Here is an 18,055-nt window from a genome sequence, read left to right as displayed (position 1 = left end):
GGGTGTTAAAGTCCCCCACTATTATTGTATTGTTGTCAATGTGTTTCTTTGCTTTTGTTATTAATTGCCTTATATAATTGGCTGCTCCCATGTTAAGGGCATAGATATTTACAATTGTTAGATCTTCTTGTTGGATAGAACCTTTAAGTAGGATATAGTGTCCTTCCTCATCTCTTATTACAGTCTTTGTTTTAAAATCTAGTTTTTCTGATATAAGGATTGCCACCCCAGCTTTTTTTTGGTGTCCATTAGCATGGTAAATGGTTTTCTACCCCCTCACTTTCAATCTGGGGGTGTCTTTGGGTCTAAAATGAGTCTCTTGCAGACAGCATATGGATGGGTCTTGTTTTTTAATCCAATCTGATAGCCTGTGTCTTTTGATTGGGGCATTGAGCCCATTTACATTCAGGGTAACTATTGAAAGGTATGAATTTAGTGCCATTGTATTGCCTGTAAGGTGACTGTGACTGTATGTTGTCTGTTTTCCTTTCTGCTCTTTGCTGCTTTTAGGTTCTCTCTTTGCTTAGAGGACCCCTTTTAATATTTCTTGGAGGGCTGGTTTCGTGTTTGCAAATTCCTTTAGTTTTTGTTTGTTCTGGAAGCTTTTTATCTCTCCTTCTATTTTCAATGACAGCCTAGCTGGATATAGTATTCTTGGCTGCATATTTTTCTCATTTAGTGCTCTGAAGATATCTTGCCAGTCCTTTCTGGCCTGCCAGGTCTCTGTGGATAGGTCTGTTGCCTAATATTTTTACCATTGTAGGTTACATATCTCTTCTCCCGAGTTGCTTTCAGGATTTTCTCTTTGTCTCTGAGACTCGTAAGCTTTACTATTAGATGTCGGGGTGTTGACCTATTTTTATTGATTTTGAGAGGGGTTCTCTGTGCCTCCTGGATTTTGATACCTGTTTCCTTCCTCACATTAGGGAAGTTCTCTGCTATTATTTGCTCCAGTATACCTTCTGCCCCTCTCTCTCTTTCTTCTTCTTCTGGGATCCCAATTATTCTAATGTTGTTTTGTCTTATCGAATGACTTATCTCTCGAATTCTGCCCTCGTGGTGCTGTAGTTGTTTCTCCCTCTTTTTCTCAGCCTCTTTACTTTCCATCATTTGGTCTTCTATATCACTGATTCTCTCTTCTGCCTCATTTATCCTAGCAGTTAGTGCCCCCAGTTTTGATTGCACCTCATCAATAGCCTTTTTGATTTCAACTTGGTTAGATTTTAGTTCTTTTATTTCTCCAGAAAGGGTTTCTCTAATAACTTCCACGCTTTTTTCAAGCCCAGCTGGTATCTTTAAAGTCATGATTCTGAACTCTAGGTCCGACATCGTACTAATGTCCGTATTGAGTAGGTCCCTGGCTGACGGTACTACCTCTTGTTCTTTTTGCTGAGGTGATTTTTTTCGTCTTGTCATTTTGTCCAGAGGAGAATAGATGAATGAGAGAACAAAATGCTAACAGGTTTACAACGTCCCCAGCAAATATACTGTATACAAATCAGAAAAGACCTGAAACCAGGGGAAAAGAAAGGGAAAGAAAGAAAAAAAAAAAGAAAAAAAAGATAAAAACAAAAACAGAACAATACAAAAAAAGCAGAATGTGATCAAATATGATCAGGCTAGTGCATAGATCAGTGCCACACACTAGATTTTGGGTGTATTTTGGTCTGTTAGAAAAAAGTGCCTCCTAAAATTTTAAAGGAAGAAAGACATATATGTACAAAATAAGGGTTGATACAATGAAGGGATAGAAGATGAGTGTAAAGATGAAAATTATAAAAGATTTTATAAAAGGACTTGATAAGAAGTTGTTTGAAAAAAGAAAGAAGATTTAAAAAAAAAAAGAAAAAAGAAAAAAGGGAAAGAATGTGATCAGGCAGGAGACTAGAACAGAACCATACACTAGTGATTTAGGGTATATTTTTATCTGTTAGAAGAAACTGTATCTCAAAATTTTAAAGAGAGAACAACTTATATATATATGCCAAAAATAAGGGTAACTACTATGAAGGGATAAAATATGACTCTAAAAATGAAAAATAAAAAATGTTTTGTTTTGTTTTTTTAAAAGAGATTGATAAGATATTGGTTGAAAAAGGGAAAAAGAAAAAGAGAAAAAAAAACAGTTAACAAAAATTAACTTTGATGAACTAATGAATCATGGTAAAAAAAAAGCCATGAATTCTATGTGCAGTATTCCCCTAGCGCTGGAGTTCTCCCGTTCTCCTTGATCGGTAAACTTGGTCTTGGCTTGCTGGCTGTTCGTGCTGATCTTCTGGGGGAGGGGCCTGTTGCTGTGGTTTCCAAATGTCTTTGCCGGAGGCTGAATTGCCCCGCCCTTGTCGGTCCGGGCTAAGCAAGCTGCTCGGGTTTGATCTCAGGAGCTTTTGTTCCCTGCAAGCTCTCCGTACAGCCTTGGAGGAGCAGGGCAAAAATGGTGGCCTCCCAATCTCCACCCGGAGGAGCTGAGAACTCGGGGCCCCGCTCCTCAGTGCGCCCCCAGAGAAAAGCAGTCACTCCCTTGTCCCTGGTCTCTGGCCGCACTCCGTGCTCACCCGGCCTGTGACCGAGCGTTTGTATCTCTGGCACCTGACCCCGTGTGGAGTCTCCAAACCCAGCAGATCCCTGCGGTGCGTTCCCGCGCTGCTCCTCCCTGGGAAGGAAGGGGAGTCTCCCCGGCTCTGCCGCTTGTTGGGTCCCTGCTGCAGGAGCAGTGGTCCGACTGGGCCGTGGATCACAGTTTATGGCAACCCCAAGCTGAGAGCCCGCTCCTCAGCTCCGTCTCTGCAGCCGGCTTCCCCGCTCCGATACCTGGGAGCTCTGGCGCACTCAGGCTCCCCCGGTCTTTCTGTTACCCCAAGGGTCCTGAGTCCCCACTGTCCCGCGAGGGTTCCACCCCCGCTTAGCCACTGGAGCGACGTCCCTCAGCGGAGCCGACTTCTAAAAGGTCCGATTTTGTGCTCCGGGGCTCTAGCACTTGCCAGAAGCGGCCGACGGAGGCCCCCTCCCCCGCCGTCTATCCTCCCAAATATCGCCTCGGATTCACTTCTCCGCACGTCCTACCTTCCAGTAAGTGGTCGCTTCTCTGTTCAGAGAGTTGTTGCTACTCTCCTCTTCGATCTCCTGTTGAGTTTGTAGGTGTTCAGAATGGTTTGATCCCTATTCAGCTGAATTCCTGAGACCAGACGAAATCTAGGTCTCCTACTCCTCCGCCGTCTTGCTCCACCCCCCGATTTTATACCTTTTTAAAAAATAACTGAGGTTAAAGAAACACTCAAATCACATATCTAAGGGCAGTGAAATACTGTGTATCAGAACCTACAGGATATGACTAAAGGTCACCATAAGCTAGAAAATTAAAGTCCCAAATGCCATGTATTTCAACTTCACTGCTGTTGAATACTTTATAAGCGGGTAGTTTCATTTCTCAGTTTTGCTTCTTTTTCTTTAAAGATTTAAAGATCGAATGTCTCCAGGAGAGTCAAGATATGAATTTGCAAAAATTAAGGAATTCAGAACTCATACTTACTGAAGCTAAACAAAAAATGAGAGAACTTACAATTAACATCAAGATGAAGGAAGATCTAATTAAAGAATTAATAAAAACAGGTAATACTGTCCTGTAAACCTGCTTATATGAGAAAGAAAAGCTTCTAAAATTGCTTCTGATGTTGTAACATTTATTTTAGCTTTTGACACTGAGCTCTGTCCACTGTAGTTTGGAACTTGGTATAACAAGGTGTGTTTCACAGCCAATAGGTGGAGGTTAGTTATCAGAAGAACTTTGTTACATTGGGATTTCATCTATGAAAGGTTCTGCCATTGTGAGCCCTGTGTTGTGCTGAAACTCTAGGGGCACTTTTTTGCCACTTTTTAAGAAACATTGCACTAGCTATCTGGGAATATGTCAGATATTTTTCTGACTCATTTTAATATTAAATTATTAGCTCTCATTCTTTTGGATAGTTTGTTTTCAACATTATTAGTAAACTTTATATTTCAAATGTAGATCCTTTTTATTTCTCTAAGGATGTAAGGATTTATCCTTGAGAGCTATTCTCTTAGTGAGCCGAGCTTTTAGCTCTTCCCCTTAGTTTCAGATTCTGCCTGGTTGGGCGTATATACCACATTGTCTCCTCACCCTTAGCTACATTATTAGCCTTGTCTTAAAAAGCATGTCTCAGGCTTTTGGGGTTTTTGCCCCTTATAGACTCAAAGTATGAGCTTTGACTACTTTGAAATTCTGTACGGAAATGAAGGGATAATAGACCATAGCACTTCTTATTCTCACCTCCAGTGAAACATGGGTCACATTTAAGGGAACTGAAGGAAATATTACCTTCTTTTTCTTTAAGCCCAAGGCTATAATCACACTCAGATTACATGAATGATGGTGGCTCCCAGCTTCTCTGCCAGCAAGGGGCACTCTGCCTTCCCGCTTCCTTCCTCTTTCTGGCAAGCTTGCCTTCTGGCTGGCTGTACTCTTTTCTCACCCTCTCCCGCCAACTGCTGTCCCGAAGCATTTCCCTTCCTCAGTCCTAGTGATGAATGTGCTGTGCATCATTCCAGCTCCAGGTGTCCCAGATGTTTAATTGAGCTTGACCATGCTACTCCTTCACAGGCCGGATCGATGCCAGTAAATCTCTCTCAGGAGTGTCTAGGAACTGATTTAGGGGTTTAAATAGCTTCTCCATCAGGGATACTGCCTGTGGAAGTTAAGGCTATGTGCCCCTCTGGAACAAATGATTTTCTTTTCGATCGGTGAGGCTACCGTGGGATCTCTCACTAAATCAGCACACTTTTGTAGCCCGGTATACTCATCCTGGTTGCCTTAAAGTAGAGGATACTTGAACTTACACAGAGAAGGTCCTCGAGGTTCTTACTCGTTAGAACCAAGGGCAGTTTGGAGCTTTCCTCAGAGATGGTGACTCACAAAAGGGTCAATGTGTGCTTGCTTTTCAGAGCCTCCTCACCGAAGTCTTCCCCCAAGTAGCAGTTATTTCAGCCAACAATAAGTGACAACTACACTGTATTTCATCATTTCTAATTACATTCTTTCACATTTTCATATCTCTGAAATCAGGATGCACCTTACCCTCCATGGCTTCTGGGCATTTTATCATGTAACTGGTGTAAATGGGACTCTCCCTTTTTTTCTTAGTGACTCACAAAGTACTGGTGTGTTGAACAATATATGGGGTCTTAAATTCATTCAAATATAGTAGCCATGTGTATTTTAAAGTTACTCAGATAATCAGAGAGTTTTAGAAGACAACTCATAGTGCATTTAGTTCAGTCATTGCTTTTTTTTAAAAAATGGAGATATTCAGTTATAGCAGTAGAACGCACTTCCCCTGATGATAATTCATCCCACGAGCTTTGGACTCTTACTTTTCCATTGCCACGAGTTTGCTGGTCTAGTTCAGGGATAAGTTGGCTGCTCAGAACAAATCAAAACCAAGTTTTTAGGATCAGTAGCTGAGCTTAGGTTGAAAAGAGATATAGAAGTATCTGTATTCTGTTTTTCTCTATGTTCCAAATATACGAAAATGATTGAAAAAAATTCATCTTTGACAAGTTCAACCGAATGGAAAAAGAGGGGGCCAGCTCTAGAATGAAAGATTCATGAGAGACAACAATCAGATGTATTGTGGGCCTTGTTTGGATGGTGATTACAGTAAACCAATTGTAAAAGACATTTTGCGACAATTGGGGAAGTCTGAATAGGGTCAGGTAGGGATTAATATCGTGAGATGTGAAAGAATTTTTGGCTATGTCCATATTTGGTATAGATGTTTATTGAAGTATGTGTAGGTGCAAAGACATGACATCTGAGATTGTTTTTACAGTTCTTCAGCAAATTAAAACAGAAGGCATGCATAGATGAAGCAACTATGGCAAAATCTTGTTCACTCTCGAATCTCAATGATGGGGATTCATCATATTATGTTTTTACTTTAGATACGTTGGGAATTTTTCATAGTAGAGAAAACACGATTACAGGGAGCAGGAAGCCAACGTGTAGTAAGCAAAAAGCCAAAGAGTCACCCCAAATATTTTTCTTACCTGGAGTTTGATGCCAGCAGAGCTAAACCCCAAATTCAGAAAATCAGAAATGTCACCCTAACACACAAAGATGAGCCTCTGAGGGGGGCTGGGTTGGCACCATGTGCCAACAGTCAGTAAGCAGCTGATTATTAAGAGGCCAGGTGTCGAGTTGTATTTGATGGGGTTGGGCGAGGACAGCGGGGCTCATACTGCTGGGTCTTAAATAGATACATGCCCAACTGGATTTTAAAGAGTAGAGCATTTTTAGGGTTTTGATGTTTTACTTAGTTTATTTTTTTAAACATAATTTATAATTGTTATTACTATTATTACTGTGGTGAAGGTAACGATGCCAAGCCTGTAAGCAAACAGTATTCTCTGAAAGTAACAAAACTTGAGCACGAAGCAGAACGCGCGAAGGTGGAATTAACTGAAACAGAGAAGCAGCTACAAGAGCTAGAAAGCAAAGATCTTTCTGATGTTGCTTTGAAGGTAAAATTACAGAAGGAGTTCCGTAAAAAGATGGATGCCGCAAAGCTAAGAGTCCAGGTAATTTTCTCAAAATGTAATTGTGAGCCAACTTACTTAAGGCTTACTGCTTTCGTAGCTGGCTAGGAAAGTAGTAGGATTGGGTTTTCACCAGCAAGAGAAACTGGATGGCATCTTTTCTTTCCTGGTGTGCTGGCGAGTTTGCCTCCTTCAATCTGGGTCCTATATTCTTCATTTGAAAGGTATATTATTTTAAACTTTTTACCAAGAACCATGGTGAGAAATAAAGATAACCACAGAAATTGTGTTCTTTTCTGAAGGACAAAAGATTGATGATTAAATAATACATAGAAAACATCTGGTAGGCATAGGGCACCTTGTAGACACACTCAACAAATGCTAATTATTTCAGACCATTTTCTGAAACCATCACTGATTGCCTTAAGAAAGGTTAATAACTGACTACTAACATCTCATTCTTGATTTCCTAATGCTGGATTTAGCTATGGCCTCAGAAATAGCTACCATTAAAAATGCCATTCTATGAGAAACACTCCATTACCGAGAGATTTTGTGTATAATGAAGCCATTTTCAGATGCTTTTGGGATGATCAGATTGCTCTGTGAGTCCGATTCTAATGAATTTGCTAGAATGCTATCTCCATTTTTTTCGTTCATCATCTATATTACTTTCCTATTGTTTCCACTGTAGGGAGAGTGGAATTGTAGTTCACCTGTTCAGAGCATGATTTATTTATTTTTGGAACTGTGCCACAATTATTTTCTCTCAACAAGGTCACGTCCACTGCTCGTGAACGGACCAAACACCAAATCCCACCTCAAACATCTGGCCGTCCCGCTAAAATTTTTACCTAAATAGCCTGTCAACACAGAGCTAACATAGTATGACTTAACATATGAACTGCTTAGAGGAGAACACGGTAGTGGTATGTGTCACCCATTTTACTTTCCTTCATAGTACTTATTTCAGGAATACGTGTTTCCGTTTAGCACTTCACCTCAGAGAGTCTTGGGATCAGTTCTTTTTCACTTCTCGACCCTTAAAATTGGGACTGCAATGTCTGACAAAGTACTCATGTTAACACAACATTAGTAGAACAAAACAAGATTTTTCCTTTGTGTTTATTATGAAATTTTACTTTAATTTCATAGTTTTATATCCCAAGCTTCAGTTCTGATTGTAATTTTTATACTCAGTATTAATAACCAAAATGAGTGTTTTTCTAAGGACGTTGTTTATCATATACAACTATGGTTTAAGCCTTGTTTGTGGATTTAGTAAATATTTTTTTTCCAAGTTTTTATTTAAATTCAAGTTAGTTAACATATAGAGTTGTATTGCTTTCAGGAGTAGAATTTAGTGATTCATCACTTACACACAACACCCAGTGCTCACATAACAAGTGCCCTCCTTAATCCCCAACACCCATTTAGCCCTTCCCCTCCACCCCGCTCCTCTCCATCAACCCTTAGTTTGTTCTCTATATTAAGAGTCTCTTACAGTTTGCCTCTCTCTCTTTTTATCTTATTTTATTTTTCCTTCCCTTCCCCTATGTTCATCGGTTTTGTTTCTTAAATTCTACATATGAGTGAAATCATATGGTATTTGTCTTTCTCTGACTGATTTATTTTGCTTAGCATAATACCCTCTAGGTCCGTCCGCATTGTTGCAAATGGCAAGATTTCATTCTTTTTGATGGCTGAGTAATATTTTATATATAATATATATATATAATATATATATATATCTCACATCTTCTTTATCCATTCATCAGTTGATGGACACTTACGCTCTTTCCATAGTTTGGCTATTGTTGATAATGCTGCTGTAAACATCGGGGTGCATGTACCCCTTCGAATCTGTATTTTTGAGCCTTTAGATAAATACCTTAGTGTAATTGCTGGGTTGTAGAGTAGCCCCATTTTTAACTTTTTGAGGAACCTCCATACTGTTTTCCAGAGTAGCTGCACCAGCTTGCATTCCCACCAACAGCGTAGGAGGGTTCCCCTTTCTCCACAACCTCTCCAACATTTGTTGTTTCTTGCCTTGTTAATTTTTGCCATTCTAACTGGTGTAAGGTGGTATCTCAGTGTGGTTTTGATTTGAATTTCCCTGATGATGAGTGATGATGAGCGTCTTTTCATCTGTCTATTAGCCATCTGGATGTCTTTAATGGAAAAATGTCTGTTCTTGTCTTCTACCCATTTCTTAACTGGATTATTTGTTTTTTTGGGTGTTGAGTTTGATAAGTTCTTTATAGATTTTGGATACTAACCCTTTTTTTTTTGGATACTAACGCTTTATCAGATATGTCATTTGCAAATATCTTCTCCCATCCTTTGCTGTACAGAAGTTTTTTATTTTGGTGAAGTCCCAATAGTTCATTTTTGCTTTTGTTTCTCTTGCCTCTGGTGATGTGTCTAGTAAGAAGTTGCTGTGGCTGAGATCAAAGAGGTTACTGTTAGTGTTCTTCTCTAGGATTATGATGGTTTCCTATCTCACATTTAGGTCTCTCATCCATTTTGAATTTATTTTTTTAATCTTTTTTTTTCCAAGATTTTAATTTGAGAGAGAGAATGAGAGAGAGAGAGAACATGAGAAGGGGGAGGGTCAGAGGGAGAAACAGACTCCCTGCTGAGCAGGAAGCCTGATGTGTGACTCAATCCTGGGACCCCAGGACCGTGACCTGAGCCAAAGGCAGTCGCTTAACCAACTAAGCCCCCCAGGTGCCTGTTTTTTTAATTTATTTTTGTGTATGGTGTAAGAAAGTGGTCCAGTTCATTCTTCTGCATGTTGTTGTCCAGTTTCCCCAACACCATTTGTTGAAGAGACTGTCTTTTTGCCATTGGATTTTCTTTCCTGCTTTGTCAAAGATTAATTGACCATATAGTTATGGGTCCATCTCTGGGTTCTTTATTCTGTTACATTGATCTTTGTGTCTGTTTTTGTGCCAGTACTGTACTGTCTTGATGATGACAGCTTTGTAAAAGAGCTTGAAGAATCATGATGCCTTTTGCTTTGCTTTTCTTTTTCAACATTACTTTGGCTATTTGGGGTCTTTTCTGGTTCCATACAAATTTTAGGACTGTTTGTTCTAGCTCTGTGAAAAATGCTGGTGGTATTTTGATAGGGATTGCATTGAGTGTGTAGATTGGTTTGGGTGGTATAGACATTTTAACAATATTTGCTCTTCCAATCCATGAGCATGGAATGTTTTTCCATTTCTTTGTGTCTTCTTCAATTTCTTTCATAAGTGTTGTATAGTTTTCAGAGTACAGATCTTTTACCTCTTTGGTTAGGTTTATTCCTACTTATTTAATGTTTTTGGGTGGAATTATAAATTGGATCTATTCCTTGATTTCTCTTTCTTCTTCTTCATTATTGGTGTATAGAAATGCAACAGATTTCTGTACATTGATTTTATATCCTGCAGCTTTGCTGAATTCGTGTTTCAGTTCTAGAAATTTTTTGGTGGAGTCTTTCCGAGTTTTCTACGTAGAGCATCATGTCATCTGTGAAGAGTGAAGGTTTGACTTCTTCCTCACCAATTTGGATGCCTTTTATTTCTTTTTGTTTTCTGATTGCTGAGGCTAGGACTTCCAGTACTATGTTGAACAACAGTGGTGAGAGTAGACATCTCTCGTGTTCCTGACCTCAGGAGAAAAGCTCTCAGCTTTTCCCCACTGAGGATGATATTAGCTGTGGGACTTTCATGTATGGCTTTTATGATGTTGAGGTATGTTCTTTCTATGCCTACTTTCTTGAGGGTTTTTATCAAGAAAGGATGCTGTATTTTGTCACATGCTTTTTCTGCATCCATTGAGAAGATTGTATGGTTCTTATCCTTTCTTTTATTAATGTGGTGTATCATACTGATTGATTGATTTGCAGATAATGAACCACCCCTGCAGCCCAGGAATAAATTCCACTTGATCATGATGAATAATTCTTTTAATGTACTGTTGGATTCAATTTGCTAGTATCTTGTTGAGAATTTTTGCATCCATGTTCATCAGGCATATTGCTCTGTAATTCTTTTAGTGGGATCTCTGTCTGGTTTTAGGATCAAGGTAATGCTGGCCTCATAGAATGAGTTTGGAAATTTTCCTTCCATTTCTATTTTTTATTTCTTCTTTAAATGTTTGGTAGAATTCCCCTGGGAAGCCATCCGGCCCTGGACTCTTGTTTGTTGGGAGATTTTTGATTCCTGATTCAAATTCTTTGCTGATTATGGGTCTGTTCAAGTTTTCTATTTCTTCCTCTTTCGGTTTTGGTAGTTTATACGTTTCTAGGAATTTATTTCTTCCATATTGCCCAATTTGTTGACATATAAGTGTTCTAATACTCTCTTTTAATTGTTTATATTTCTGCGGTGTTGGTTGTGATCTCTCCTTCTTTCATTTGTGATTTTATTTATTTGGGTCCTTTCTCTTTTCTTTTGGGTAAGTCTGGCTAAGTGTTTATCAACTTTGTTAATTCTTTCAAAGAACAAGCTCCTAGTTTCGCTGATCTACTGTTGTTGTTGTTGTTGTTTTTACTTCTATATCATTTATTTCTGCTCTAATCTTTATTATTTCCCTTCTTCTGCTGGTTTTAGGCTTTATTTGCTGTTCTTTTTCCAGTTCCTTGGGTGTAAGGTTAGATTGTGTATTTGAGACTTTTCTTGCTTTGAGGAAGGCCTGAATTAGCGAAGGTTATTTTATATGTTCTATATTTCACACAGATACAATGATTGAATTAAAAAATTAAATGAAAGGTTATTAATAGGGTTTGAGAATTATGGTCTTTTGTTTTCCATGTATCTTGTTGCATATCCTTTTCTGCTAAGGGGATTGATAAGGAAAGGAAAGAAGACACAGAACATAATTAAGCTCAAAAGAAACGTCCCACACAGCAGGGGACTGACACAGGATTCCCACGTAGTTTTAGAAATGTCTGTGCTTTTGACCTGTTCGTGCACACCCAACGGGGATGGGGATAGTGGCGGGGCGGGAGAGGAGGATGGTAGTTACCAGTTAAGTGGCTACATACCAGATGTTTCATATGTGTTATTTAATCCTTTAGAGAGTATTTTTACTGTGTTTTACAAATGAGAAAACTAAGGTTTAGAAAGGTCAAGTAACTCAGAGTCACATAGTTGAGGTGACAATAACAGTTTTCAGTACTCTAATATCTCATGCCATTTTACAGTATTGAAACACTGTTTTTATTGGTATAAGGAAATTTTTTTAAAGTTTTGAAAGCTTGAATTCTTTTATTTAAAAAATCTAAAATCTGTATTCTTTATGTCTACATATATACAGAGAGTTATATAATGCGTCAGTACTTTACTGCTGCCAGTAAGGTGCACTTCTGAGCATGTGTGGAATAAGGGCAAAAGACAATGGCGACCTATCTCACTTTTTTAAAATAAGATTATCAGTACTTCTACTGAGATTTTCGGTATTATGTGGAAAGACACTAAAATGCCAGTATTATCATTTTTGCTTCAGTATTGCAGTTACTATCAAAAGTAAGTGGCAAAGCCAGTGTCCAAATCTAGGAATGGGAAACTACAGAGTCCTGTGGCCTCCAGGCTAGTGGTGCTCAGTCATTGTCTGCAGGTTGTTCATTATGCATCTATGATGAGAGAAAGGCACATGGGAGCACAGCTCCCTTCATCAAAAAGGTCTTGATGCAACCAATGTATGTTCGGTGGTACAGGCTGACAACAATCTGTGGCCAGTACCGGTCCACAGACGACATTTTAGTACTGCTCTAAGCGTCAATGCCTCTGTGAATGCCTAGGTTAATGAAACCCAAATGTGTTTTTGCCAACAATTTATTGCCAAGATAAGGGAGATAATTGTAGCCTGCATAATTTACAAATGACCTCACCTTTTTTATGTCACATAAGAGGTACTTAGTGCAATGCTAAAGCACATAGTTTGTTTGATCAGGATTAAATTGGAACCTGATATTTTCTATTAGTAGTATAAACTCTTTGCAAATGTTCACAAATTTTTTATGCTACTCATCGATAATTTTAGCAAGATGAGGAGAAGCTTTAAGATAATTAAAATGGTAATGATAACGGTGGTCATTGTAAGGAAAATGGTATCAATTCTGATCATCTTAACTTAGGGATTAATTATTTAGGCTATAGCTGGATGTAAAAGAGGAACACAGTGGACTACTTTGCAATCACATGGAACAAATTTCTGTGAAAAGATCTCTAAGATGAGTAAAAAAAAGTGGGGTGAAAAATAGTCTATTTAGAATATATATGAAGTTATTTGCATGCGTGTTAATTATTTCTGGAAGAATAATTAAGAAATTGGTAATTTGGTGTTAGGAAGCAGAACAGTAGATTTGGGGTCTGAGATAAGTCTTATAAAATAGAAGTACAGTTTTGTATTTTAATTTTTATCATTTTTATTTATTTTTTTTAAAGATTTTTATTTATTTGACAGAGAGAGAGACAACGAGAAAGGGAACACAAGCAGGGGGAGTGTGAGAGGGAGAAGCAGGCTTCCCACCGAGCAGGGAGCCCAATGTGGGGCTCGATCCCAGGACCCTGGGATCATGACCTGAGCTGAAGGCAGATGCTTAACGACTGAGCCACCCAGGCGCCCCAATTTTTATCATTTTTAAAAACACTCAATAAAACAAGCAAAGATACTAGTTTTGTTCTGTTTGGCTGTTAGTATCAGGGAGTCTCATCATTCATGATATCTGGTGAAAATTATGATGGCCCAATTGTCAAAGCAGACCTGTAGAAAGCAGTTGTTAACCTGCCAAAAATAATGAAAATCTAGGCAAAATGCCTACCTTTGCCATAGAATGAAAAGTTTAAATTTACTTGAGATTTGTTAGAGATGCAGTTTTTCATTTTGAAATATTCCATATGATCCGCAGGTCTTACAGAAGAAACAACAAAATAGTAAGAAATTGGCATCACTGTCAATCCAAAATGAGAAACGTGCTAATGAACTAGAACAGAATGTAGATCACATGAAATATCAAAAAGTACAGCTGCAAAAAAGACTTCATGAAGAAAGTGAAAAAAGGAAGCAACTGGATGCCGAAATCAAGCGAGATCAACAAAAAATCAAAGTAATACTGTCCTACTTTCCTGTTAAGCCTAATAGGAAATGTTAAATGGCTCAGGGCTGATGAAGCCAAGGTCTCAATTCACTTGGCTTCTGAGGTATCTCCCCTTGGCCTGTCTTCAGCTGCTGTCCTCATTCACTTAAAGCTTTGTTCATCTACATAGTAAAACCTATTTATTGACTTCTGAGTCCTGTCTTGAAGGCTTTGACTTCATAAAAGAAGGTACAGTGAAAATGGTTTCTCTAACTAGGACCTTAACTTTACCTGAGGCTGTCAAAAACATATAAAGCTGACTTTCAAAAAAATACCTAACATTTGATAGGATATCCCATTTCCAGAGTGCTTCGACGTACATTGTCCATGTGGCAGCATGGGAAAAAGGACAAGGTAAAATGGTACCATTTCGTTCATAATGAGCAGAAGGATGATGAGACCAGTCTGGCCAGCAGTTGTGTAGAATGGATTGGTCTGGGAAAGAACTGATGCTGTCCGCCTGGGCCCTGGGGCCAGGCTAGCGTGGGTTCAGATCCCAGCTTTCTCAGGTCCTGGCTGGCTCGTTGACCGAGAAAATCACTTACCCTCTCTGAGTCTGTTTATTCTCCTCGAAAATGGCCTTAATCACACTTACTTCACAGGGCTCTTTTGAAAAGAGGAGGACGATAAAGGTCATGACAATGGCCGTCACAAACACTTACCTGGCACTAGGTACCAGGCTCTTTTCTATTGAAATGTTAAGCTGAACCGAAGGCTTGGAACATAATTGATTTCTAGATTTTTAACTTTGGAATATGGTCTATTCTTAGACCTTAAAAAAAAACAACATAGAATTTAGTGATGGAACAAAGGTTAAATAGCATTTAAGCCAAGTTACTGATTCTTCTTTTTAACAGCTATATTGAGGTATCCTTCACATACCATACAATTCACTCACATAAAATATACAGTTCAGTGGGTTTGGGTATATTACATTATTTTTGTAAATTTTGGTAAAATAAACATAAAATATTCCATTTTAATCAAGTTTAAGTGTACAGTTCTGTGGCATTGATTACATTCACAGTGTTGTACAACTGAGACCACTAGCTATTTTCAAAACTTTTTCATCACACTATAAACAGACACTCTGTAACCATTAGGCAGTAATTTCCCGTTTCTCCCTCCCCTGCCCCCCCAGCCCCTGGTAACTTCTGATCTACTTCTGTCTCTCTGAATTTGCCTATTCTAGCTATTTCATAAAAATGGAATCTTACAATATTTATCCTGTGTCTGGCTTATTTCACTTCCTTTAACATTTTCAAGGTTCATCCGTGTTGTAGTATGTATCAGAACTTCATTATTTTTTGTGGCCAAGTAATATTCCGTTGGGTGTATATACCACATTTGGTCCATCCATTCATCTGTTGGTAAACACTTCAGTTGCTTCCACCTTTTGGCTACCGTAAATAATACTGTGGTAAAAATTGGCCTATAGGTTAACTGTTCAAATCCTAGGAGTGGAATTGCTGGGTCATATAATTCTATGTTCATTTCTTCAGGAATCACCAACTGCTTTCAATAGAGAACAGCACAATTTTACATTCCCCCCAACAATGTATGAAAGTTTTAATTTCTCCATATTTTTGCCAACACACGTTATTTTTCTCTTTCTTTTTTATTAGTCATCCAAGTGTGTGTGAAATGGTATCTCATTGTGGTTTTGATTTTCATTTCCCTAATGAGTAATGATGTTGAGCATCTTTTCATGTGCTTATTGGCCATTTCAATATCTTCTGTGGAGAAATGTCTGTTCAGGTTCTTTGTCTACTTTTTAAATGGATTATCTTTTTATTGTTAGATCATAGGAGTTCTTTATGTACTGTATTCTGTACAGGTTGTCTTTAAACTTTTTTTTAGGGCAGTTATGGGCAGAAGGAGAGGGAGAGAGAAATTTTTTTTTTAAAGATTTTATTTATTTATTTGAGAGAGAGAGAATGAGAGATACAGAGCATGAGAAGGAAGAGGGTCAGAGGGAGAAGCAGACTCCCTGCTGAGCGGGGAGCCCGATGCAGGACTCGATCCCGGGACTCCAGGATCATGACCTGAGCCAAAGGCAGTCGCTTAACCAACTGAGCCACCAAGGCTCCCGAGAATTTTTTTTTTTTAAAGATTTATTTATTGTAGAGAGAGAGAGTGAGCATGTGAGTGTGGGGAGGGGTAGAAGGAGAGGGAGAGAGAAAATCTTCAAGCAGACTTCCCGCCCAGCATAGAGCCCGATGTGGGGCTCGATCTCACAACCCTGATATCATGACCTGAGCCAAAGCCATGAGTTGGACACTTAACCGACTGAGCCACCCAGGCGCCCCAAGAGAATCTTAAGCAGGCTCCACTCCCAGTGTGGAGCCGGACAGAGGGCTCGATCTCACAACCCTGAGATCATGATCTGAGCCAAAATCAAGAATCGGATGCTTAATCGACTTAGTCACCCAGGCATCCGTTTAAACTTTCTTGCTAATATTCTTTAATGCAGCAAAATTTAAATTTTTATGATTTATTTTTTCTTTTGTTGTCTGTGCTTTTGGTATCTTTTAAAGATTCATTGTCAAATGTAAAGTCACAAAGATTTACCCCTTTGTTTTCTTCTAAGAGTTTTATGGTTTTAGCTCTTATATTTAGGTTGTTGATTGATTTTGAGTTAATTTTTGCCTATAGTGTGAGGTAGAGGTCCAATTTCATTCTTTTGCATGTGGAAATCTAGTTGTGCCAATTCCATCTGTTAAAGAGATTATTTTTTCCCCATTGAATAGACTTGGTACCCTTGTCAAAGATCAGTTGGCTGTAGCCTTATGGATTTATATCTAAACTCAGTTCTAGTCCATTTGTCTGTATGTCTATCCTTATGCTAGCACCACACTGTTTTGCAGTTAGTTTTGAAATTAGAAATAAGTCCTTCAACTTTGTTGTTGTTCATTTTGAAGATGGTTTTGGTTATATGAGGCCCCTTGCAATTACATATGAATTAAAGGAGCAGCCTTTCCATTTCTGCAAAAAAGGCCATTGGAATTTTGGTATGGATTGCACTGAATCTGTAGAGTTCTTAGGGTGTATTGACATCATGACAATATTGTCTTCCTACTCCTGAGCATGGGGTAACCTTTATTTAGGTCTTCTTTAATCAATTTCAGCAATCTTTTCTAATTTTCAGTGCACAGTCTTTTTACCTCCTTGCTTAAATTTATTTCCAGATATTTTATTCTTTTAGATGTTACTGTAAATGGAATTATTTTCTTAATTTTCTTGAGCTACTCATTCTTAATAATGTAATAGTTATTATAGCAGTAGTTAACATTTATCTTCAGTCAGTACTACTCTAGCGCTTATGTGCTTTATCTCATTTAATTTTTTTCTCCAGTATTTTCAACTTTTTCTTTCCTCCTAGATTTTCTTTAACACCTTAGATTTTTCCCATCTTAAAATTATCCTCTTTAAACTTAATACTTTTCTCTTTCTCTCTTCTCCCCTTTATAGCCAAACTTGTTGGTTATAAAGTTGACTGCATCTGTTTCTGTTTCCTGTGCTTCCATTCATTCTCTCATCCTCTCCAGTCTGGCATCTGGCTCCTGGTTTTACCATCCACTTCAGTGCTCTGGAGAAATTCACTAGTGCTCTCTCTGTCACTAAAGTCCTTAAAACCTCAGTTGCATCCAGCATAGTTTACCACTCCCTCCATCTTGAAATATTTTCCCCTTGCTCTTTGTTTTTTCTCTGATTTCTTGTTCTCTGTCTTTGCTAACTCATCCTACACTATCAGTCCTTCACATATGAGAATTCCTCAAAGCTCTAGCTTTATGCCTCTTCTGTACTATCTTAGATACTTCATCTTTTTCCATGCTACAGTTAAAGTCTGACAACTTCCAAATTTAATCCTCAATCCCAGATTTGCCTTCGAGCTCTAGATTCCTGTATCCAACCACTGACATCTTCATGCAGTTGTCTTATAGATGAATTCATGATCTTCCTTACTTCTCTCCCCACAATTCCCTCTCCCTGCTCCCTTAGGGGAGAATATATAGTTTTCCATGAGTTTTTCCAGACCTTTCAACCATTCGGATAGGTAAACTAGCAGTCACCCTTGACTCTGTCTTCTTCCTTATTACCCATGAACCACTAAGTCCTATAGATGATATCTTCTGAATATCTTGGATCTGTTCATTTCTCCTTACTACTGCCAACAACCTAGTCTCCTTGTTATGGTCCTTCCTCCAATGTGAGGATTAGGCCTGCCTATCAGTCATGTGATCTGTGGGTCTCAGCTTCTTATCTCATAGACCATGGTTTAAACCAACAAAACATGGCACTCTCTAAATCTCAAAACAAGAGTTTTTTTTTTCTTTTCCCTAAACAGTGCATAGTGCATAGTGTGCTGAA

At 38.6% G+C, this 18,055-nt stretch overlaps 1 protein-coding gene across 1 annotated transcript in view; it reads left to right on the top strand.

The window, feature by feature from the left end:
• KIF27 (kinesin family member 27) overlaps window positions 1-18,055 on the top strand; it is an 82,666-nt gene that overhangs the window by 36,140 nt on the left and 28,471 nt on the right. Inside the window, exons 8-10 of the mRNA XM_028122328.2 lie at window positions 3,454-3,609; window positions 6,392-6,597; window positions 13,457-13,654. Coding sequence (XP_027978129.2) covers window positions 3,454-3,609; window positions 6,392-6,597; window positions 13,457-13,654 — 560 coding nt within the window. The remainder of the gene's footprint in view (window positions 1-3,453; window positions 3,610-6,391; window positions 6,598-13,456; window positions 13,655-18,055) is intronic.

This window comes from Eumetopias jubatus, unplaced genomic scaffold (genome assembly GCF_037043125.1).
Source record: "Eumetopias jubatus isolate StellerSeaLion01/CBP00866 unplaced genomic scaffold, mEumJub1_p1.0 scaffold_15, whole genome shotgun sequence".
NCBI classification, from domain to species: Eukaryota; Metazoa; Chordata; class Mammalia; order Carnivora; family Otariidae; genus Eumetopias; species Eumetopias jubatus.
This window is presented reverse-complemented; position numbering and strand designations above follow the sequence as displayed.